This window comes from Montipora capricornis, chromosome 13 (genome assembly GCF_036669925.1).
Source record: "Montipora capricornis isolate CH-2021 chromosome 13, ASM3666992v2, whole genome shotgun sequence".
In the NCBI taxonomy this organism is placed as follows: Eukaryota; Metazoa; Cnidaria; class Anthozoa; order Scleractinia; family Acroporidae; genus Montipora; species Montipora capricornis.
Window position 1 is genome coordinate 18,216,349 of NC_090895.1, and position 25,347 is coordinate 18,241,695.

Genomic DNA, 25,347 nt, shown 5'->3' on the forward strand with positions numbered 1-25,347 from the left:
TGTGGTTTTTTTTGCGTGACAAGAGGAATGTTGGCGAGAGGTGAACAAGGTAATATTTAAAAGATCAAAATGTTACCGGTGATGCGTAAAAAAGCTAACAAACCTGAATCCATCAAAACGGTACAAGACAAAATCAAATAAATTCTTTTGTTATCTTAAGTCTATTTCACCATTTTCACAGACATCGAAGTCAATAGATCCTTCGGCATCAAAGAGGTGTTGATTGCGAAGCTGAAGATGTTTGCTTGTTTTACTGGGCAGCGTTAGAAGCGCAGTCCTTTCTTTCCGCTGTCTTTGAGCTAGAGATTCAGCCCCATCTGAAACTAAAACACAAAGGAGACAGTTGTTTTCTATGTGCATACAGAAACCTCCAATTTTAACAGTTATTGCAATAAATTTGTAGGTTCAAAATAGTCTTGAAATTTCCAGTAACTTGGAAAATATTTAACACGCTGTAAATGATAAACCGTATGAGATAAATTTGCCCAAGAAGCCATTTGAGATTTAATGACGTCAACCCAAAATGGTGGCTCTTGAGCCTCACTTTCAAAGCGAGTCTAAATGGAGTGGCAAATCGTGACATGGAAAGGTGGACCTTATTTCCGTCACGAATTGCTTTGAAAAAACATCAGAAACAATTACTGTTTTACATAGAAAACTCCTAACACATCTGGGCTGAACTGTCTGAAGCTCTATCCAAGTTTACCTTCCGGTTTTCATAACAATCATAAAGGTTTAGAAGTAAACCCAGCATGTCCTTTTTTTTTGTTAGTGGGAGAAGAATATGACATCCTTGAAAGCATTGGTTACCCCACACAGTTTCCCATTTTGCGAAATGTAAAGCCTTAAAACCGGTGTCATGTGGTCTTAAAATATTAAAACGTCCCATAGAATTCAACGGCCGTTGCAAGTTTGGCAACAGGTTTGTGTTTGCTTAATACTGAATGGCAAAAATTTGAGCTTTGATTTTTAGCCAAAGGCCGTTTACTTTGTACTTCGAGTGTAAGTTTTGGATTTCACGGTCAGCCATTACTCACGTTCAAAACTGACAGATAGGACCTTAGAGGGTTGGATCTGGGGAAAAGTGACGTCATTCACTCGATAGCTTAAAATTTCAGCGTGTAAACGCAGTTTATTATGCATGCAAAACACAAGTTTAAAAATCTGAAAGCCCGAAACTTCCATGCTGCATATTAATTCAGTCACGTACACGCATTGCACTCTTAAACTAGTGAGTCTTTGACGTCATTTTCTCCTCGACCCAGCTCTCTCAAGATCTTGAAGTCAAAAACGGCGGACCATGAAATAAGACAGTTCCAGTAAAAATAACAGGTGTCTTTTTAAATAAAGGCTTAAAGCTTTGGTCGCTTAGTGTTTAGCTAACATAGTTTTGAAATACAAAGGAAAATGAGAATTGATTTTTTGGTCACAGGGGCACTTTAAATTGTACACTTTTAGTGTGCTGCTTTAAGAGGACATTTCTTTGAGGACATTTCACCTTTTGATATCAAAATTTCACTTTAACGCGCCTTAAAACTTTAAGAACGACTTGCAGTCGTTTGACTTACGACACTAGCTTGTCAGTGATGGGTGTAAGTGTGCTTTCGAGATATTCTCTCTGCAAAAGACCCAATTATCATTGTCGTTGGGCTAATGACGCGGCCACATCAGTTCAAAAGTTGTGCAGACCATAAAAAGTACAATATGGAAAAGAAAACGCAAAATCCCTTGCCTTATGTTTGCGGGTGAAGATACCAGTTTTCCGTCGTGTTATTTCAATAAAGGCTCTTCTACAAATGTTTCAAAACGTCCTTTAGATTAACACTGAAATCAAAAGGTGCGATTCAAAGAACAAAATTCAATATTTGTGGCTTAATTTACTAACCTTTCTCGATAGTACCAGTGTCTTCCTGTTTGAGCTCTTCATGGCGTCGTGAATAACGCGACCCTTGGAAATGAATCGCATCGTTTCCGTCGTTTTCCGCACGATTTGATAAAATGTCATTTTTAGCATTGGTACCACTAACATTTTCATTCTGAGGTGCTTGGGTATTTCCCGTACTACTTCTACGAGATTTCAAAGAAAGCGTTCTTTGTGGTTGACCAGTCCTCGTTGCGTTTCCCTGTTGTTTCTGCAAATTTTTCGAACGTGTTCGCTCCAAAAATCCATGACCAGTGCCTTGAGATGGTATGTAAAGACCACCGTCTAAAGCGGCAGATCTCTGTTCATTATGGCCGCCGTCTCGTTTTGCCACAGCAATAGAAACATTTGGACCCAGTGAATCAGAATTAATCTCTTCTTTAAGACCAACCTCTGCAGACTGCATTTGTTGAAGTTGCGCTGCGCTTAAAGGAGCTGGTAAAACTGGTTTCCTTTGCGGCTCCATTGAGATAATTTTCGCTTCCTGATCTAGCGGAATAGCCTTTTCCATCTCATCCTGAGCACTTGCATTTTCGTCAAGCAAATCAGGTTTTGATGGCAAAGCAGGTTCCTCTGAGCGAACCTGTGAAGTAGGATTACCTGGTAAACTTGACCTTTCCACTTGGTCCATTAAAACAGGTTTTTTAAGTCCATCCACTGAAGCGTCATTTGGCGATAATACAAGTTTTGCTGAACGGTCTACCAATGCAGGTTGATCGACTAAACTTAAATTTTCCGGTTCACCCAGTAAAACAGGCTTTGCTGGTTGGTCAGGTAAAACAGGTTTTCCATCAGCTGCGGAAGCGTTCATGGTCTTTAGAAGAACGTAATCCAACTTAGGATTTGAGTGAGGAGGCGACTCTGTTGATCCCCCAGACACCGAGGTCGAATTTCGATGTTTCTGGTTTCTCAAGGGAGATTTTCTTATTATTGTAAGTGGAGGAGATTTTACTGGATCGCTAGGAGGAAAGTAACATCGGATGAGACTCTTTAAATTACTGCTGCGATAAGATCAATTTGATAGCGTTAATTTATGCCGGAAAACGCTGCCTGTTTACCAATTTGACTCCCAGCAGAAATCGGTATGTAAATTCTCTTCACAATTTCGATGAAATGTCAGTCAGAAAGGTATTGAGAATGAAGATTTAATCAGCTTAAGAGGTGTGATCTTGATATAACACCAAATCCTTATTACTACCCAACAAAGAACTCTATGGTTCTAGTTGAGAGAATGAACGTTTCGATGGTAACAATTTTCCTCATCAATAGTCAGTCACGACTGACTTTAAAAGTAGGAAAGAGCTGGACCTAAAGGGAAAAATAACCGTACGGCAATAGATTACGATTATTTCAGGGTTTCGGCTACTATGCCTACATGCGTGCGGGCTTGTACCTGGTGCCTTGTACATAATAGACCAAATCGGCTTACTCAATGTTGTACCCAATTAAAATCTCCCAGGGTTAAGACTCTGTGTGTATCGTATTTGCATTATAATGTAACATTTACATTTCAATGATAACGAAATACTTGGAACAAAACGTTCTATTCCCAAAAGGTTTGAATTGGGTACAACATTTGGTCTATTTTGGCAAGGCAAGGGAAGGAAAAGAACTTTATTTAACTGTCTAGTCGTTTTAGCACTGGAGCACTAATTGGGGACACTGTGAACTGAAATTAAAAATCAACGCAAATCAAGTTAAATGTTGGTTTTTGAGGAGAGGGAAAAACCGGAGTACCTGGAGAAAAACCTCTAGGTGCAGAGTAGAGAACCAACAAACTCAACAAACATATGACGCCGAGTCTGGGAATCGAAACCGGGCCACATAGGTGGGAGGCGAGTGCTCTCACCACTGCGCCATCCCTGCACCATAGCAAATAAACCGCATTTACAAACTCACCCTCCTCCCCAAGGGAAAAAACAAACTAACTAATGAACATGATTTGCATTAACACTTACCTTGATCGGAATTTGGAGTCAAGCAAATCCTTTAGGTTGGGAAGAGTATTACGTAAGTTCGGTGTACCAAGGCCATTATACTGTCGAATCTAAAGATTAACGACGTGAACAATCATGTCATCTGACAATTAAAAGTGACTGGTGGCACACGAAGCCGAAAGCAAGAAATCAAATCTTTTTTCTTTGAATTTCAAAACTATGTTCACTAAACACTAACTTACCCACGTTTTAAGCCTTAATTTCAAAAAGACACTTGCTTATTTTAACTGGTATTTTTCTATTTAATGGTCCGCTATTACCAACTTTAAAATCTTGAGAGAGCTGGATCGAGGAGAAAATGACGTCAAACATTCACTAGTTTAAGAATGCAATGCGTGCGTACGCAACTAAATTAACATGCAGCACGGGAGTTTCGGGCTTTCAGATTTTTAAACTCGTGTTTTGCATACACAATAAACTGTGTTTACACGCTGAAATTTTAAGCTATTGATTGAATGAAGTCACTTTTCCCTGGATCCAACCCTCTGAGGTTCAACCGGTCAGTGAAATCCAAGACTTGCACTCAAAGTAAACAGCCTTTGGATAAAAATCAAAGCTCAAACTTTTGCAAGGCAGTTGTTAAGCAACTACACTTTCAAAATCTGAAGAAAAAAGGAAGTGATTTTCTGATAAAACGACTTTAAGTGTAAAATGCTTCCGTGCAGCTGAGTACCGCAATAATTCTGACCTGAGCGATGTTCTTGTTCAACAAGAATGTTCCGTAGAAAAACTTGGTCCCTTCCTTTCCTTTACTAAAGAGAGGAAACCTGAAATGAAGAATAGCAAAATAACTTTTACTTCGCGTCATGCAAGTCTTTTCAAAATTCTCCAAGTTTCCTTGTTACTAGCCTGTGTGGTTGGCGGGGTATTTTTAAACACGCGTGAGAAACTCGATGGTTTTGACCTCGTGTGGAAAACTACTCGTCACCATGCCAGTCGCGGCCCACTCGCAGCAAATACACAACGAAGCAACCATCGATTTACTCGCGAGTTTTTAAATAATCCCGCGATAAAATGTCCCGCCAGCTCATTGCTACTACTACCAGATACAGCTGTTTCGAGAAAGGTTGTCCAAAGAAGCGTAAGAGCGTTCGAAACAATGCCGAACGGTAGTATGGGACAGTATTCAATATGCAGTGAACGCCCAGAATCTAAGATGCCACGACCGGACAGTGAAGACCTACCATGGCGAGCTATTTGGATGAAATAATTCTTTGGATATAGCGTTAAAGAAGTGGCAATACACACAGACCTATCTTGAAGCTCTCTCCCGCCATCACGCTACCAAAACACGTCCAAAAACAAAGGGGTTCATCAGCAAAAACCGTGGCTCTGCATGTGCACCACGATTTTTGGTAAATTTCTCAAACTTTCTCTGCGAAACATGACATAAAATAATTAATGTTAAAGTCGTCAGAATCTTGCTTTCTCTGTGAATCCTAACCCTCCGTTACTAATTCATGGCCTGGATCATTTGTCTGAATTTTGAAACTCTCTAATATCTCAATGTCATTAACAAAACATGAGCATGTATTTCTGGGTGACGTTCTCGATAGCATTGCCGTCATGTTTTCGTTGACTCAAACTGACAGTTTACCATAATGCCTTTCGGCATTATCGCGTACGCTTTTATGCTTCTTTTGTACAACCTTTCTCGAAACAGCTGTATGTCGTTGTTGTTCTGGTCCAGGTAGTTCATGACTATACTTCATTTTTGGCCTGTCAACTACAGAAGCAGAACAATTGCCTTGAAGAGGCCGAGACCCATTCAATCCTGGAATTTTTCAGGTTTCTTTCGCAACACACCTCGCTTCATAACTGCGATAATCACTTTCACCGAGGACTTCAAATGATTTTACGTGTTTATCAACTAAATACCGACGTCATGTGATTACTTTAGGCTTCTCCAGGTTTACTATTGCAATTAAATGCGGGATAACTTATAGTGAGGAATTTTGTAACAGAACCAATTGAAATTTAGACTAAATTTCGATAAGTTTAGCCTTAATGGTTTAGTTTTGGTGTCAAAAAAAATTTTGCTATGATAACAAAATCACTTCCTGTCTTCAGATTTCTCGTTCCCAAGATGACAGTGGAGACCCCGGGAACGAGGCTGAAGGCTGTATACTTTGAGCGTAAGTTTTAGATTTCACGATCCGCCATTACTCACGTTCAAAACTGAACGATTGGACCTCAGAAAGTTGGATCTAGGGAAGCTGACGTCATCTACTCACAAGCTTAAAATTCCAGCGTGTGAATGCAGCTTATTATAAATGCAAAACGCGAGTTTGCTGCATATTAATTCTGAGTCTTAGACATAGTTTTCTCCTCGATCCAGCTCTCTCAAGATTTTAAAGTCAGTAATGGCGGACCATTAGTAATGGTAATTCGGTCTGTAATCATACAAGTGATGTTTAGCACGAGTATGATTGCAGACCGAATTGGACGACACGAAGACCTGTTACCAACTGATTATAAAAATTACGGCAATTTCCGAGAAAACAAGAAGAGCCAAGTTACGGAAGAAAGGGAAAATTTGCATCACAAAACTGACAAAGGAGGCGCAAATTGTTTAATGTCCCTCTGAAAGAAAGGAAGCCCCAATTTGCCATTTCCGAGTTCATAAAAACAATACCAAAAAAAAGTATTGCATTATGGGATGGTGAAAATAGCGAATAGACCTTATTCGCTCGTCAACTTAACAAATAGATTCCATGTCGCCGTGCAACTGTTGAGAGTAATAGATCACAGATGACGTCAAAATGTGATAAGAGACAAAAAAAAAAAAGGCGCACGAGATGCTAGACGAGTGTGTCACTGATGATCTTACCACCTCTTCTGTCATCTATTACTTCAAATGAACAAATGGCAACATCGAATCTATTTGTTTTATGTAACAAAAGGATTAAAAGTTTTTGATGATGACAGCAGTTATGCGTGTGCCCTCCAAAAGATCAAAGTTGAGAACCCAATCAAAATGCGTGCATTATTAAGTTTATTATATAATTTATTTTCCCAGTAGAGATCATGCGACGATACACAGCATAAGAATGTCCGACAAGCAAATAAGGTCTATTGCTACCAAACCGGAAAGGAATGTGCACAGCATCAATTAGCGAGATTACCTTTGGGTAATAGAGCGTTTTCAAATGACGTCACGGCGGCCATGTTGGTGTTCCAAAACAAAGAAATGGCGGCCATGATGGTGAAACCAAACTAATCCCCTGGGAATTGAACTCTATTTTTGTGCAAATACTTCTTTTGTTTCAGTAATCTGCTGGTCACTTGAATGAAAACGCTCTATAAGGACCACTACCCCCTTGGAAAGAAATGCTCATTTTCTCCTGATAGACTAACACAAAAGATCATACTTTCTGTCTTTCTCTTGAACTTTTTCGATGGTGAAATCATTGACAGTCGATCTTGAGCCGCTAGAATTCACAGGATATCTCAGCGGCAATTCAAGATACCTCGCAATCATGCTGACCAAATGACACGTGTATCCAAGGGCAACAGACAATGTTTCGTCGTCCATTGCTGCAGAAAAAGAATATCGACAGAGGGAGTCAGGCCCATACGGCCAAAACTAGACAATTCTGGGGAAAATGCAACTGATATCTTCTCCAAGTAAAAATATTGGCCCAGTAAAGTGTCTAAAACCAGTAGAGAGATTTAGCATGTTGGTTGTTTGCGTGAATCGACAGAGAGCAAAAGGCAGGTTTTCGGTCAGTGTCATACTGAAAAGCACGAACATTCTCTTATTCTAGCTTTCTTCTCTCTTTTGAGAAATTGCATGATATCTGTAGCCAACAGGCAACGAATCAGCTCAAATCAAACACGTTCCTTTCAATTTTGGCAAATCGCCGCCAAAAAATTTAGCCTAGGCAAAATCTCTCTATTATCACACCATTTTCTGCGTGAAACGTTTGAAAACTTCTCCCTTCGTTCTCAGTGACCGAGTAACCATAAACTTAAGGCGAGTTAAAATTGATAACAGGATTTCCCAACCAACAAAGCAAATCTTTTTCTTTGAAAAGTCTCAAAACGCTGTCTTGTTTTGCAATAAAGTCTTCCTAACGCCAGCCTCCGAGACAATTCTCCCTCGTGACAATGTACACTTCGACAATCTCACCTGCAAATTCGTCTGATTCACAATTGGGAAGTCGCACTCCACAAATGACATATTCTTTTGAGCCTTGTAACTGTCAGAGAGTACATTAAAAACACGACAACTTACAAATAATTTCAATAATTTGAAATCTACGCTAGCAAAGGTCAACTTACAGATGTTATCATTCCTCTGATTTGGATACACTATTCTTTCAATTCAAGGAAACTCTTGAGCCAGATTTCGTAAATATACTAAAACAGTGGATACCGTTGAACGCTGAAAGTTTCTAAGTTAAGCGAGGGGCATTTCACTCAGTTTCAAATGAAACCTGGTGAATCATGCAATGACAACGCAAGAGGTCGATTAACGAAGAGGAGGGTTTCAACGACAAAATTAAATCAGCACTTCCTCACACGCAGCGTTTTGGCCGTATGTGGAAGTTCTTTGGTTAAAGGCCCACCTTCAACCGACAGGCATTTCGTGCCGCGGAACAATTTTCATATATGAAAATTCCGCCAAAGCTGTAATTCATCCAATTACATGTAGATCGCTACGATAAGCAATGCGAAATCCATAACAAAAACAAACAGTCGAAACGCCTGTCGGTTGAAGGAGGGTCCTTAAGGTTACTACATTTTATTTCCCGAGGATCGCCGACTCATCATTGATAAATACAACTAGCCACCTCCACTTCGGTGCATGAAAAGTTAATTGTTCTTCGTTCATTTGTTCTAGAGGGTACTGTAACGAATCCGCCAATCCCATTGGTTCTTGGCACGGTCCGGATTTTCGTATTTCTGCCCACGGATACGGTAACGCACTAAGAACCAATCAGATAGCATGATTCGTTACCGTCCCTTCTGGAAAAAAAAAAAAAAAATTTTCGCCGGCTCACTTAAAAAAATCTTTATTTGCTTAGATGGTTTAATTCACTTGTCCTTTTATCAGGTATGTCCAGAAATCCATGTAATTAGATGCACGCGGATTTCAAAAGCGCCACGAAGTGTCCCCTTGATCTTCTAATCTAGCCTGCGTTGGTGGCGGTATTGTTGGCACCAGGGGCAAATTAACGAGCGGCGAAGCCGCGCGGAGAATGGGAAGGGGCGCTCACTACGCAACCAACCCAACTTCAATATCACTCGTGTCTCGAAATACAGAAAATTAACGTCACAAAGTGTCCCCTAAATGCTGCTCTTCAAGTAAGGATAAACAGCTTCATTTACCCTAAGCTACTAAGAACGCTAACCTTTACTCTTACCTTATTGTTGGAAATAGGTCTAGCAAATGCTTAGACTTAAAGGGATGTCAAAATTGGGCATGTACCTAATTACTTGCATTTCTGGAGATAATTGCCTTGCATACAATAGAGAGCTTGAGCATCGTGTTTGCGGCAAACGTCGGAATAAAATTGTGCTTTCCCCAAAATAGAAGACACTTTTATTGTATTTGATGTATATGTAACCTCTTTTCTTTCCTGTTAGCTACAGGAATCAAGAAACTTCCCAAAAGAGAAAAGAGGTAGAATATGAGAAGTTTCATGCCTTAATGACAAGCAGTGGCCTACCATTTCCCGTTTCACGTAAACGGGCTTTTACTTCGTGTAGAAGACGCACATGACGTAACAAAAGCTTTAGGGGTCTTTAGGGATTTAGAATTCTGATTAGGTATTGTTTCAAGACTTTTGTTCTATTGTTTTGCGTCATGTGTGTCTTCTAGCTACACGAAGTAAAAGCCCGTAAACGCAATCTTAAATCTCACTATTCATTTGTGAAAAAAAGGGGCAGAACTGAATGAACATGGAAACGACCTGTTGCATACCTCAGCGATTGGATAAATGTTCATGAGTTCAGACACCAGCTGACGACGTCTCATGTTAACCTGAGCATTCAGTTTTACCAAAGATTCCCTGAAACGAAAGAGCGGCAGAAACTCAGTCCTATAAAAAGTACACAGGGTGAAACATTTTGTCCTGCCCTCGTGGCAAAGAGAGTCCAACAAAAAGAATGCCACTCTCGTCCCCAGTGCCCTTTTCGCTTCTCTTAGCCGGCGGGGCATGGAAACAAGTAAAGAAGAATGTGTGTATTTTCGTACAAGTCGTTTTCATTTGAAAATTTATTTTGGAGTTTTTGGAGTAAATCCCAGAACGTATATAATAACGTTTAAGAATCTGCTGGAAAATAGAGTGTTGCAGTCGCCAATGTAATTTTCCCATGGTGTTGTAATCACAACCTCCAAGTATATGTTATGCCGGGATCAAATGTTTTCTTGGTTTAAAATTTTTCAAACCAGTTCAATTTTGAATTTTCTTTGTCTAATATTCATTATCATAATCTGAAACACAGGAACATAAAAATTGAACTGGTTTCAAAAAAGTTTCAACTGGGAAAAAACTTGAACCAGAACATTATAAGTCCTTAAATTTACCAAAGACAAGATTCTGTCCAATAGAGCTCCGTCTAACACTAGTTTCCGTCTTCTAATAAGAATTCTGCTTTTATAAACACCACAAGCAGTATTTCTAATTCCCATACTTGCAATGGCAGCTGAACGTTTCGTCACGAGCAGTTCGCCCCAAACGTTTTGAGTTCCACCCGAAAACCTAACCAAGATCGCCCCAGCCTTTCGGGTTCGATCCTTGCAATAGATGGTTTTCAATCACGTGATGAGACGGCCATGTTGGTGTACAAAACAATAGCAAATTATGGCTCATGTTTTGCATTATAATAGAGTCAAATTCCCAAATGACTTTTTTCTCTATTGTTCTGTGCACCAACATGGCTGCTGTGACGTCAGGTAAAAACCATCTATACTTACGTATCGACAATCTCTTATAGATTACATATTTCACGTGGGATCCCATTAATTTCCATCGTGCGCTTGTCTTCCATACCTTCCTTCTATGTGTGCTTTCTTATGTTCTCGCAAAGAGGATTTGTCTGTCTTCAATTGTTGTCTGTTTGTTGTCAGATTTGATTCTGGAAAAATGAAAAATTAGTTGACGTTATTTTTTTAAAAAAGAGAGGCACGAAAAGACTTGAACAAGGAACAGCTAATGTCGGCTGACGTCAGCCAAAGAAACAAACATTTACATGTGCATACAGATATTATCAGCACAGTATTTCTGAAAACACTTCTTTAGTGCAATCTGGCGAAGCAGCAGTTATTTTAACTGCAACTATGCCCAAAGATGACAACTCCTGCTGTCGCTTTGTTTGAGCAGTTTTTAATTGTGTGGAACAAAATTTGCAATCCCTTTGCTTCCGAATTTCTTTGTAACGGTTATTGGTTAAAAAATCTCTCACTCATATTCCCACCCAATCGTGAGTAAAAGCAGATTTCCTGCTTCATTGCTGGCTGTGATTCTTCTATTTTGCATTCTGATTGGTCATTAGAGTGTCACCATCGGTGGCACCGGCATTCTGATTGGTTACAAAAATGTCACCATCGGTGGTATGGGCATTATGATTGGTTATTAAAATGTCACCATCTGTGGTGTCAGCATTCTGATTGGTTATAAGAGCGTCGGCATCTCTTGTGGTTCGCCAAAAAAAGAGAAAAATTTAACTAACTCACCCCTTGTTTGAAGCTTAGCCAAAGTTCCTTGCTCTCCTTCTCTTTCTAAAATTCAAGAAAAGTTTCGCCACGAAGTTATACAAACCATTAATTTTTCTATAGTGATGAGTTGTAATACAAGCCTTCCTTTCCAAGTTGCTTCAGCAGCGAGTCAAACAATTATTTAACAAATTAACTTTCCTTTACTGTACTAAATTTACCATGTAATTTGTTACTCCTGCAATTTACCCTGGAGGGGGCACGTTTAACTAGTAGGGTAAGCAGTGATAATTGTGTCTTCCCTCGTTTCATGAAGTTATATTCTCACACTTAAAATCGATTTACTTTTTCTTCTCTTTTAAACAGGTTAAAACACCAATTCGACAAAATATATTTGCAAGAGGATCATAGTTTCGCAAAAAAGCTCATTACTACTGCTGAAAATGTCATGGTGATAATTTTTCCTTCAAGCGTATGCACTGATACGGACAGAAATAAAGATTAGTAAATGCAAAAATTTACACAAAAGTCCAAGTGATTATTTTTCCTTAAGATCAGTGACCGGTTCCTGAAAGGAATAGAGATTTATTACACCTTTCAGGAACATGCCCCTGGAATTTAATTTTTCCAATGTCTGTTTCACTAAATGATTTCTGTGAAACTTAAGCCGGCGGCTGATAATATATCACGCACGTTTATTTCCGTCTCGCTCATTCACTGGAAGCTAGTTTTTACCGGTTTTGTAATAGACTACGAGCAGTCTCTCTTTTGCCACTTAGTTCAGCGCGAGGAGAAGAGAGCCTCTTTTCGCTCGCTCCTCCACAAATCCAGATTTCACGTGGCCATTTTTTTTGTGCCTGTCTTCTCCTCGTGCTTGGCTAACTAAGCGTCGAAAGAGGGACTGCTTTTTGTCTAGTTTTGCTGCATAGTGAAGTGGTACCAAAAATGAATAACAAAAGGGGAAACAAGTTTTTTAAAAAAAGAGAAAACTTTTACTACATTAAAAAGAAAAAAACTTGTGAGAAATTGATCTGCGATAATTGAGTTAAACTGATTCGTGACCAGCGATTGCCGTTTTGACAGATGGATTTGTCGTTGCGCACTGGCAAACCCCACTCTCGTGTGACATTTTTTGAAGGTGTGGAAAATCTGTGATTCGAGTGAGAGGTCTGTGAGCGGTGCGATTCGAGCAAGAGTACAGTTGTAACGAAGGAAACCTAACTTGCAAAATAATAAACCAGGAAGTGTCGGAACCTAGCGGACTCGTTGGTCTCATTTCCGATAACTAGTTGGGAAACGCGTTGGTCCGTTTCGGCAAATGCGTCGACTCTTTAAATTAGAACGCGTGGCAAACGCGTTAGATGGTTAGCTTATCTTTAAGCGGTACTACGGTACCTCTTTTTTTAAATTAAGCAGTACTGTCGTTACCTTGATGCAATAGCTGCTTCTTCGCAATAAACTCTTCTTTGAGAAGTTTGATTTTTAGTTTAAGCACCTCCTCTTCTGAAAGCTATTCAAAAAAACATTGTAAAATGAACGAAAACAAATAAAGTAAATGAATAAACAAAAACATGAAGCATGTTTTGTATACGTAAGTAATTTCTTAGAAACAAGGAGAAAATTAAGAGAACAAATTATGTGATATTCTGGACATCGCTTAGCCTGCCAGCTGAGAAAAAAGGTAGATCAGGTCAGCGAGGAACATGTAATGATAGAAGTCGACTGTCTTTATAGAAATAACATTTAGCTTCTAGTTTACATTAGATTTCTGTAGTTGTAAATTTGTCATATTACTGTATTTATGCTAATTAAGGCGGGTCTAAAACCCAGGTCACATTGCACAGGTCTGACCTGTGGAATGTGTGCTAGAAAGCGCTTGCTCCATCTACTGACAAACAACTAAGCCAAAAGTTTCCCCTGGAGCTAAAACAACACTTTTGTTGAATGATTAGGGCTAAGAGATACTTTTGGTTGTTTTTGTCTTTAGCACAAGGACATGTACATTATGTATACTGACTTGTGATCACTGAACTGTGTTTTAGACCCATTGTTCATTTTTGCTCCCACTCAACTTGATTAGCAGCCATGATATTAAATTTTTTGGTGGGAATTGTACTAGCTAATCCTTTTGTAAAGTGTTGTTAGTCTTGATGTTTGTAGCCAAATCAAACTCAAAAACTCAAACTCTTTAACAATTATTCCATGAGCGCGCGTTGGATATGAGATGGTAAATAGCCAACGAGGCGCGTAGCGCCGAGTTGGCTATAACCAGTCTCACATCCAACAAGCGCGAATGGAATAATTGTTTTATTAAATTCCTTAAACTCCAAAAGTTTAGAACTACGAAATACGAGCGAAAAAAGCGAGAAAATCCTAGCGAAATTGAAAAAAGTTGATGAAGATGCGATGTAACAATACCTCGTGGTCAGACAGACGCAGGCTCATCACAAAAACATTTCTTACCTTTTCACATATCTCTAAGCTTCGAAAGTGATCCAAACTTTCCACAAAAACGTTTTTCTTTTGCTTTATACAGAAAAAAATTTCGCTTTCTGGCGTAAACGTTTTCAGTTTAGCAACGCTAAGCGCAATCATTTACCATATAAGGTCAAACTAAAGTATATGAGCTGATAACCGAGATTGAGTGAACCAATCAGAGCACGAGAATTGCATTATCCGAGGTTGAGAATTTAATAATAATAATTATTATTATTATTAGAATTATTATAAATCCACCACACAACCGGAAGTCACACAAAGCCAAACCATGAGGTCTAAAAACAGCAATTAAAACTTGAGTCGCAAAAAGTTAACACAGCTTGCAAATCTTAGAAATAGCAGATGCTAAAGACCATCTGAACACTAGACCCAATTCGTTTGCAAGAATATACTTTTTATGTGGGTGAATATAATTTAGGTTAACTTACAATCGAGCCAATGCTGGTCAGTGGTGATTGCAGATCATGCGTGCCTATTTGACATCCGGGTTTTTTGCCAAGCGTCAGATGACGCGTACTCCCTGTGAGGTTGAGCAGTTCTTTCGAGCTCCGAATAGCCCACTTTCGATATATTAAAATTCAGTCTTAAACAAAAGACATCATCTCGAGGCTCTGGGGAATAAACTCATACAAATCCTTATATTTATTCCCCAGAGCCTCCAGATGATGCCTTTTGTTTAGGACTGAATTTTAATATAATATCGAAAGTGGTCTATTGTGCTTTGTGCAGCAGTTTGCCCCTCCCTTCCCTCCCTCTTTGGTGGCCTTGGTGAGTATTGAGGTTGGCAAGTATCTCCACTGACTTTGTCAGTGTGACAGTGCCTGGTGGTGGTTGCTGCTCTCTGGGTTGCCATGGATACCTGCGCACCCTGCTCATGGCTTGTATTTTGCTTGGCACCATCACACGCTTCCACAGACACCTTCCCCAAACTCATTCAATGAGTTTAACAAGTGCCGCACTTATTCCTCAGCCAGCAAAATACACATGTATATTAAACACGAAGACGCACTATAAAAGGGGGCGCTTCACGCACTGCTTTTGTTTGAATTCATTCAAGCACGACTGATTAATTATCCAAGATGGTGATCAACGAACAGCAACACAGAGTCGGAAGCCCGAAAAGATATTTCTAGCGCAAATTTGGGGAATTTTGAAAAAAGAACGACACATAACACTTTATGGCATTTTACGGACACATTGCCATAAGGGGCTTTTTTATTAAAGAAATTATCACAGAGCCTAAGGCACCACACGTTTTATAGTCCCGCGCACGTCAACCGTGACTGACAAATGAGCCTCGACCTTCCCAGGAAAGACTTCCTTATATAGCGCGCCTTCGTGTTTAAGCACAATCTAATACTACGTAATATTTAACAGTATAAGAATATTAAAGTCTCTAAAAAAATTGTTTTCTTACTAAATGACTATATATAAGCCACTCCATAAAACTTTGATGCAGCCGAGCATGGGCTGGGCAAGTAAGGCGATGCAGACGGCAAAAAAACACGCTAAACTTTGTATGATCCATAAGTGACTTAACGACTCCGCACCAAAAAGACCCATTTTCACTTCATTATTTTGATCATCATCAGCATCAGGCTTAATCCCCTTAAATGAACAAACCTGTGAGGTGCATTTTAAATCTGATTCAACTTTTGCTTGAATTGAGTGGCACACTTCTTTGACTGACAGCTGTGTCTGTTGAATAGCTTTTTGTATCATAAGCAATCTGGCAAGGAATAGTCAGACAAGGGCAGTTAAGAATAAGAACAGGAAATAGGCAACTTAAGAATGGTGCCTACTAATAGACCTTTTTGCAGGTGCGGCCGCCATTTTGATTTCTATTGTTTCAAATACCGTAGCTATTATGGGATGCCCAGGGGACAAATAAATATATTAATTTGCTCCCTGAGCATCCCATTATGTCTTTCGAAACAATAGAAAGCACTACTGTGCATCACAGAAATTGATGAACCCTCTCTGAGAAAAGGGTTCTTCGGTTCCTTTAATTTGATGCACCATGATCAAAGTGATCTGGGATCAGTGATCCTTTTTCAGATCATCCCAAAGGAATGGACCTTAAGTTTTTGGAGAACTATGATGTTTAGAAGAAAATTGATGTTTAACACAGATTTGCTTAAATTGATCAATGAACTCTTTCAAGAGCACCACATTTCTGATCCATTTTCTGTTATAGATTCTTGGCCTTTCAAACCTCCTTCCTGGGCATTTTAAATTAAGGGCATGTTCGATTGACCGTATTCTGGAATAAGAATACGTGGAGTGATGATTAAAACGGTATGTTTGGTGCATTTTGAGCTGCACGGATGATGAAAATATGTTTAAAATAGCATTTTAGGAAATGTTTGACAATTTTAATGTGAATCTCCACAAAAACGAAGGATTTCCAACTTGTATTCCATGTATTCCTATTCCGGAATACAGTCAATCGAACACACCCTAAATTTCACTCTTTCTGCCAACAGTGAAAAATAAATTAATAGAAAAATCCTCTCACCTTTGAACAGATGGTATTTTGTATGATGGTTGAACCTAGAGAAAAAACACTTACAGATATTATTCTCACACTACTCTTCAGAGAAGTTAATTAATTACAAGTCCAAAGAGATTATTACAATAAGAAAATGGAGAGGGTTTGTTAGTAAGCGGCATGAGGACAGGAAATTCCCCCTGGTTACTAGGAGCATGATTCTGCATGCTACTTTCAGACGGATTTCCCTCAGCTGCTTGATTCGTTATGCATGCTGTTCCATGCCTAATAAACTGATTTACCACACAACTTGAAATCATAATTGTGAAAGTTCTGACGAAGGCTTACGTAGAATCCAGATCTGCATCTTACCTGTTCCAACTCGACTTTTATACTCGCTTTCCTTTTTAAATCACGACCTTCAACCTATCATTATGAAAAAATAGCACCAAGACCAACAAAATTAAATATGGGTTTGGAATCTTCACATTTTAGATATTTAAATTGTTTCCCCTTGCTGCTGCACTGGGAAAAGAGATTCCACAACTCAATGTAACTGTTTGTACAATCTTTATTTTTGTGTCAAGGCGTTCTAGCACCAGATTATGACACTAATTGGGGATACATTCTGGCAAGACCACAACACAGGGAACTCCACTCCCTGCTCTTGTCGAACAGTGTGTGGGATCTTTACATACCATACTTAATTGACTGCTCTCCATAGGCCTATGATTTATACTGTCCTTATTCAAGACTAACTACTACGAAAACCACCGATCTGTGGAATGGGCCAAAACTATTGAGTCACTGCCCCGCCCACTTTCGTTAAACATTTTGATAAAATTCCTTTCCCACGGGCTTAAGGTGTACAAAACAACCGCAACATTGGAAAAACACGTTTTCAAAATTTATCCCTGGTTTCTTTGGAAATCGCAAAAAAACTTCCCCCACTTCCGATAATGTCTTGTATAATCTTCATTCACCAGTATTCCCCGAAAGCTTTTCCATGATTATAGAGCCTTCCATATGCGCTAAGTTCTGCCGTTACCTCTTAAGAATTTGAACTATTTACAAGCGAAAGTGGGTGGGGCAGAGACACGTAAATTCCCACCCATTCCACACATCGGTGGTTTTCGTAGTAATGTGTACAAACTTTGAGATGAATTAGCTAATGTCTTTGACCCCGACAAACCATGCTCATGGGTTCTTGCATGTAATTGTGGATGATGCCACTGCATATGCATTTCTTAAGATTTTTACTGATTTAGTTGGGAGGTGCCTTGCATGGGACTCCAGGCCCCGTTTGCACCTTACCTTTTGTTTTGTTTTTTTTTCCCCTTCGGACCTGTATCTAAATATATTTATTTAGAAGAGAGACTTCGACCAATAAAGTTGAAAAAACAAAACAAAACAAAACAGACTTGAAAGTCCAATCATTAATTCAGTAGATGTAATGTACAAAGGGAGCAATTTCTCCTCAGTTAAATATTTAAGGGGGTTGCACTTACATGTAACTACAGAAAGGCAATGGTTACTAAGGAAGCTTTTTCGTCACAGAGCCCTACAAAAACGTTTCATGGATGGTTCTATGAAGTAACTTTTTCAACGAAAATCTAACATCACTTAAATCAAAAGGGGCATGCGCAACTAGACCCAGTACTCTGCCGTGCATGTCAGTAAAAAACGGGTAAAAGCTCCCAAAAAATTAAGGTATGAGCACTGTCCTATCATTCTTCATGAACTGTAGCAAGGAATTTCTTATTGGATAAAAAATAGAACTGATATTTTGAAAAGTGTACCAAAGGAGGGCCTTATGATGTCATAGTTTTTTTCAGAAATAATTTCTTTTAAAATCCATGCTACAGATTTTGTGTTAGAATGTTTTCACACTGTTGACTTAAAAATTTGTGAAAAACATAGTTAACTTGCTGAGTTTTCAGGCGTTTTCTGTTTTGGTCACGTGAATCGAATGTTAAATAGAACACACTTGGCAAAAAAGGATTACTGCAGAGTTAAAGGAATGTGAGAAATGACTATTTGAAGGAGTCCATAGCAACAGCTTGGTAGTTAAAGAGACACCACCCTAAAACACCTTGATTGTTGGTCCAGCTGGAGTTGAAATCATGACCTTCTGAACGCTTTAGTCTGCCGTTCAACCAACTGGTCAGAGGTGTGCATTGTACAGCAGACATACAAGTATGTTTGTTCAAAGAATACATTATATGCATTTATTAAAGTGGCTCTCCTTTATAGCAGAGCTCCGTGTGCCAAAGGTGCGTGCGAAGCACCATTGTTAGACCATAGTTACCATATGGTAACCCATTCATGCGAGAAATTTTGGTTGTAGGTATGATGTCATCGACCATCTGTCTGTACGCCCACCTCTTCATGTATACCAATGTGACCAGTATCACACTAGTTTACGTCATACATCTTTGATATTGGACTTCCATGTTATGGTCAAATTATTGACACCTGTGAAAACAAGGTATCTGCTGACCAGCATCACATGACCATATCACTGGCTCAAGCTTAGAGCCCATCGAGGTCAGCTGTTTTTTTTGTTAAAGTTGACTGCTGACCAGTCACTGGTTTTCTATTGGATTGCACGCTCAAGCCAGGTTGTCTCACCTAAACATAACTAGGCGTAATAGTGTACGTCAAGTAAAACTCCAAACGTGTTCAGGTGGAAAACAGTTTGAAAAATATTTTCTTTGTGCATTTTTCACCAGTCTCAATCCAATTTGACATACACTGTATCATGATAGGTGTGGTCCACACTGGTGGCTAGGCAGTTATTCAAGTCAAGTATCAGGTCACAATCCACAGGTCACTCGTTGTAGGTCATTGCTTTACCTTTTGGTTAGTAACCCTAACCCTCAATTTGGCTAACCCTAGGCCTAATTAGGGTTTTTAGGCCAGGGGTTAGCCAAATTGAGGGTTTTCGGCCACTTTTAAAAAGGTAAAACAATGATCTGAAACGAGTGACTTGTGGAAGGTGACCTGTGTTTTGGACCCGCCGGTTCGGAGGGATATAATCATAACGCTACATGTAAGTGTTTATTTTCATTTGTTTAGAACTGCTTTTTTCTCTGTATTGCAATGCATAAGCTTATCTTTAGAAGATCTGATAACGTTGCATGATGCCTGGACGACCTACAGTGTATGACTAAAACAGAAACGAAAGAAGTGAGAAATAGAATTAAAATGACAAAACAGAATACCAGAAATAGCTCATCCTTGGTGGAAGAAATTACTTCACAAATTCTTTACTTGGACACTATTCCATTTGTTATTTTCACCGACGCATTATTTCAAGTGGGTGAGTATCTAAAAAAAAATGGTTTAATCTTTTTTTCCCTTTGTTCTGGAAATGAAACTCAAATTTTTATTCTCAACTGGAATTAAATTAATAGCAATCATCTCTACTCTTACATGTAGTTCGTAATAGTTGATTTGGTTTGCTTGTTTTGCTCTAAAATGCGAACGAACAAGTGCTTTTTTTTTACTCTATTTGCTTAACTGTTTTTCGATGTGCTTCGACAGTGACAAGAAAATTTTGCCCTTATGTTATAAACACATAAATTATCGTAATGAGTTCTCATAAAATTGATGGAGAAATATCACTAGCTTGCGTTTTCAGAAGTTTGTTTAAAGCACATACAGGTAATTTGTTGGAGATCTTGTTTGAAGTTTGTTCTTCCTTGGTTGGCATATTTTGCCAATTCTTGTTCCAAGCCTACATTTGTAGCTGGTGTGTTTCAATGAGAAAAATCAAAATGTGAATGATTTCGTTCAAAGTGGAATAAAGTACATCAATAAAACTCTTTGTTGACCTAATTTTAGCGTGATTCCTAGTCGCTGGCTTTTGACAGTTGACTCTGAAATTGTTTTTTTTCCTTTCCGTTCCCTTGCTGAGGATTTGTTTGTTTTCTTTTAAAACTCGTGCGATTCAAGAAAAATTCATTGCCTAATGGTGAATTCCACAGTACATTTCACTTGAAAAACCGATATTGCACTCATTGCATCGTGATTCTTACATTGTGATATCGGTTTTTCATGTGAAAGTTACCGTGGAATTCACTAGTTTAATAGGCAATGAATTTTTCTATAGAAGAAAGCGAGGAAACTGATTTAATTAAGCAGTACCCAGAAACACCAAAATGCGGACAATAATTGGAAAACCCTTTATTTTCACTAACCATATACATGTATACAGCCAGTAAGTTAGAATAAAATAACAGCTAAGAGCTCCACTTTTAAGCTTGGCTAAATCTACATAATTAACCCACTTTGCTTCACTTCCGTTTTAGATTAGTGTCTTACAAGTGAGAGATTCAGTGTTGAGATCTTGTGCATACAGCAAACAGTGGAACTGCAATAATCAGCATTTTTTTTTTCTGCAGGGCTTTGTGATTGTTGTGAAAACCACATCGCCAGTTCAATTTGAAAGCAAAAACAGGACAAATTTATTATTACAATGCAATTTAAGAAGATATACAGTGAAACCTCACTTTAAGGCAGTGTTATATCGAGATTTCGTTACATCAAAAACCTTGTTATAATAAATTTTTAGAACAACAACAGAAATGTTTGTTACATTGAAGTATAGTCAATTTTTTTTGTAACATTGTTTATGTTTCATTGCTCTATAATTATACTGTACTCTGCTCTGAACTGTGACTAGTTGTTAAGATCTAGACTTTGAAGACCTGTGACTACAATTTCCACTGCACAAAGCTGCGTTACGTGCAAACCGAACAGTTACTGTAATATTATAGTCAAGGCTTAATTTCTCAGGATACGAGTTCCAGTCTGCTTAATGTGACTGAACTTAAACAAGTGAAAACTACTCTAGATGCTACAATAGATAAAAGGGATACTGTAGATTTCTCTACGTTGACAGCATATTATAACATTACAATTTTCATTTTTGTTGGTCCATTTTGTAATCATCATTAATTATTTTCTTGTGTCAGTTGAAACTTACTTATTTGTTTTATTGAGGTACATGTACATTTTACACTTGGGCCTTCAAATTGTGTTCATTATAATGAGGATTTAGTTATTATACATGGAGGTTTGTTATCCTGAGTTTCTGTTCCATATATTTTAGTGTATTTTTGGCCATGCTGACGAACGTTGTACTAAGGACTGCGTTACTATGTAGAGGTTTCGTCAAATTGAGATTCCACTGTAATGTGATTTGCTATCCTGACTTTCACTTTCATTTTTTAACAATTCGATCAGTTCGTGAAAAATCACCAGGAATGCCATCACAGGCAGCAGAACTTGGTAAAAAAAGGAAACTTTGCACTCCTTGCAAGTCCTATTTTACCATCGCATGAAGTCCCATTTATCATCTGCACAGTCACATTTATCCTGCACCTTTACAACTCCATTTTCACAAATTCCCCATTTCGTGTCTTTTGCGGAATTATAACACTGGTGCAAAACACCTATAGAACTACATGTAGGGACCTTTGGATCAGAGGACTGGGGTGAATACGACTACGAGTTTCCGTACTGAGCATGCACATACAAGGTTTGGAGGCCAACATTTTTTGAAGTGAGCATGCTCATAATGGAAAATTCGTACTCATCATAGCTGTCATCGTCCTGTGATGTAGAGTTCCCTACTGACCTGTGAACTTCGTTTGAGTCACATGCAACAAAACCTGTAGAGTCTCTACTTTCCATCCCCTTTTCTTACCTCATTCACATAATGAAGCCCAGGGGCCCCATAATATCCATCGTTGAGACCAAATATTATAGTGTTGTGGAAATATTTACCAGACTTCACCTAAAAAAAAAAAAGGGTTTATTTGTTTAATAAAATTAATAATTCTATTTATGAGTTTATAAATGTATAGCAAAAAAACATTGCATGCAAGGTTTACATTAATTTTTGTGGTTATTTTTTCCAAACCCCTAACGCACCCAGTATAACAGGTTATACACTAATTACGAATGAGTATTCAAGGTTGGGTTGCTGGCAATGCCAGCCATAGAAGCCTGTTACTGTCGAGGTTTCAGCAGTTACATGTATAGTAGAGGAGAAGGTCCCATACAGAGAACAAACACAGTAGAGTGTATAACCTCCCTCTCCCCATCCCCCCTCCCAACAGGGCAGAACTATCCTGGTCAACATGGTCATACATGTTCTTGTTTGTTAATTGTCACAAAATAATTATTTAATACATTAAAGGGGCTTTGTCACGGTCGCGCAATTGCGCTGCAGCTGTAGGTTTTTGAATCGAAAAGTTGAAGTTGAAGTTTGGAAGGTTGAAGATGTAATATATAGGTAGCTGTCGCATGCAGAATTTTAAACACTCAGCAAACAAATAGTGATTCACTCTCCCCAAGAAAGCAAAGCAGAGCAGTCAGAATACCAATGCTGAATCTACAATGATGAGAAACTTTTTAAGGGTACATGTAAATGTACTGGGACTGAATCCTTAAAATTTAATGGGTGCAGAAGCACAGACACACCTGATCTCCAAGGTATTTTAAAGATGGAAGATGAACCTTCCATTCGATGATGAGACGGAACTTGTCAGCTTCGCCACCCCATATTCTAACAGTAAAAGCTGATTTCAAGTCAAGGAAATGTACTGTTACACTGTTACTGTAGTGCATTGGTTCCATGATATAATTAATCCTTGTTGTACACAGAACACACTTTGAATTGTAATACACACATCCCGTAAACCTCTCAACAAAATGAAAGAAACTTGTCTTGTCAATAAAAAAATAATAACATTAAATAAGATATCAACAAAAAAAATTAATATATTATAATAGCTGGCCAAGAGGGGTTGCCACTGCCAACAAGCTGAGTAAAAATGAACCCAATCATTCAGTCCTTTTGAGACAGTATACCATCTCCATATTGAATCATAATAAAGTTCCAGTAAATGTAATATGCAAAAAAAGAAATGAATCAAAGGATACAAGTGTTTGCAGTGAAGTGCCGTTCAGTCCATGATGATGGGTCAAAGCTGGCCCACGTGGGATTCTGTAGGCATCAATAAACAGTGGATATAAATGCATATCCTGTACTTACTGTAATGTAAACATTATCTTTCTGAAAATGTTGACTGATAACACATGGTGTTACCAAGAGTTGGGAATCAGGCAAATTGACCCACTGCGCACATCATTTTACTGCAACTTTGTCTGACTGTTTTTCATCTTTTCTAATTATAATAATACTAATAATACTAATAATAATAATAATAATAATAATAATAATAATAATAACAATAATGATGATAATAATAATAATAATAATAATAGTAATTATTATTATTATTATTATTTGTTATTATTATTATATCAAAAATAATAATAAGACATACTGTACAGTACGACCATTTGTCTCAAAGGTAGTCACTTGGGTTGTGGACCACTATGTATGACTTGTAATTCAACTGCTTACTGCTTGTCTTCTGCAGGCTATACTTTAGTAGTTTTGTTTTGTAACATTAATACTCACCAAGGAGTACTTGATTTTCTCACTAGTGTAGATAGCTAATGAACAAACAAATGGAGAAAAATTATTGTTTCAAGGAATTGGCAGAAACATAAAACTGACAATAACCAGTCGGAGAAAAAAAACCCAAACACCTTAAAAAGAATGTAAATACCATAATAAATAAATTTACCGAGAAAATGATAACAGTCAAACCATGAGAGCAGTTTAATCTACCTTGCAACTGACTATAATCGCTATAATTTCATTCCACCTATTAAGAATGCAGCTTGACTTTTCTACAGTTGGGATCTGTTCTTTATGTTATTTTGTTTGCCTGGGTCCTACATGTAATTCAGTTTCTTATCTAATCAATTCCCTATTTTCCAATGCCCCATAAAACACTTTTGTTTGGCCCCAAAATTTTGCGTAAACCAAAATTTGGTTATTCATTAAAATGTTTTTTCCAAGTGCTCTTGGGGATGCTATAATCATTCCCAAGAGCATTTAAAAACAACAGTTTATGCAAAATTTGGGGGTCAAACAAAGTGTATTAGGGGACATCCAAAAACAGAGAATGTTAAACCATTTCTAAATCAGTAGCTTCTCGCTGACCCCAAAGAACACTTCAAACTCAGTGGTATTTCCGGAGGAAATTAGTGCAGTCATGCATGCACAAAAAGACCAGATAATTTAATTTAATTATTCAATTTTTATGCTAAAAAAGTACTGTATATATGCATGCATCCGTGGTGGGTGGTTGGTTGAACATCTGACTACCATGCAGCAATACTCAGGGACATTATTGTGACCCTTTCCCTTTCAGCTATTGAAAGTGATACTTAAATACATGTAGATATTATCTAAATGCAGAAGACTTTACTTTGTATACTGTATGGGGGCCGCTTGGGTTAACAATATAATGGGTCCACTCAAAAACTACAAGTATGTCACTTTTACTATGTGCATCGGAAAAATGTGGAAACTTGAGTGCTGCAACATGTGTATACATGTATAGATGCAGATCTCCATTTACACTGTAGATGTACATTGTACAGTATCTATACATAAAATGTAAATTAGGTTTACTAAATGACCTAAATCAAGATATAAATTTCTGTCCAAAGTATTGTACATACCATTCTGGTTGCTGCTAGCAGAACTGTGCAAGGTGAAATACGTTTCTAACAAATGGTCTAGGAGACACTCTCCTGAGACAGTGAAGTTTGGCAGAAGATTGCGTACGGAAATACTCCTGAGGTGTCTTATACGGATCTAAACAGAAAGTTACCACCCATCAAT

At 38.3% G+C, this 25,347-nt stretch overlaps 1 protein-coding gene across 1 annotated transcript in view; it reads right to left on the reverse strand.

Annotated features, from left to right (window-relative positions):
* LOC138028241 (UV radiation resistance-associated protein-like) overlaps positions 1-25,347 on the reverse strand; it is a 33,443-nt gene that overhangs the window by 2,690 nt on the left and 5,406 nt on the right. The window contains exons 2-19 of the mRNA XM_068875708.1: positions 25,185-25,320; positions 24,070-24,104; positions 23,526-23,589; positions 23,064-23,161; positions 22,285-22,374; positions 16,944-16,997; positions 16,599-16,633; positions 15,704-15,809; positions 13,010-13,091; positions 11,603-11,647; positions 10,920-11,004; positions 9,848-9,935; positions 8,051-8,120; positions 7,290-7,455; positions 4,607-4,685; positions 3,880-3,968; positions 1,886-2,880; positions 1-323 (exon numbers count right to left, since the gene is read on the reverse strand). The exon at positions 1-323 is cut by the window's left edge and continues 2,690 nt beyond it. Coding sequence (XP_068731809.1) covers positions 151-323; positions 1,886-2,880; positions 3,880-3,968; positions 4,607-4,685; positions 7,290-7,455; positions 8,051-8,120; positions 9,848-9,935; positions 10,920-11,004; positions 11,603-11,647; positions 13,010-13,091; positions 15,704-15,809; positions 16,599-16,633; positions 16,944-16,997; positions 22,285-22,374; positions 23,064-23,161; positions 23,526-23,589; positions 24,070-24,104; positions 25,185-25,320 — 2,490 coding nt within the window. The 3' untranslated portion in view covers positions 1-150. The remainder of the gene's footprint in view (positions 324-1,885; positions 2,881-3,879; positions 3,969-4,606; positions 4,686-7,289; positions 7,456-8,050; positions 8,121-9,847; positions 9,936-10,919; positions 11,005-11,602; positions 11,648-13,009; positions 13,092-15,703; positions 15,810-16,598; positions 16,634-16,943; positions 16,998-22,284; positions 22,375-23,063; positions 23,162-23,525; positions 23,590-24,069; positions 24,105-25,184; positions 25,321-25,347) is intronic.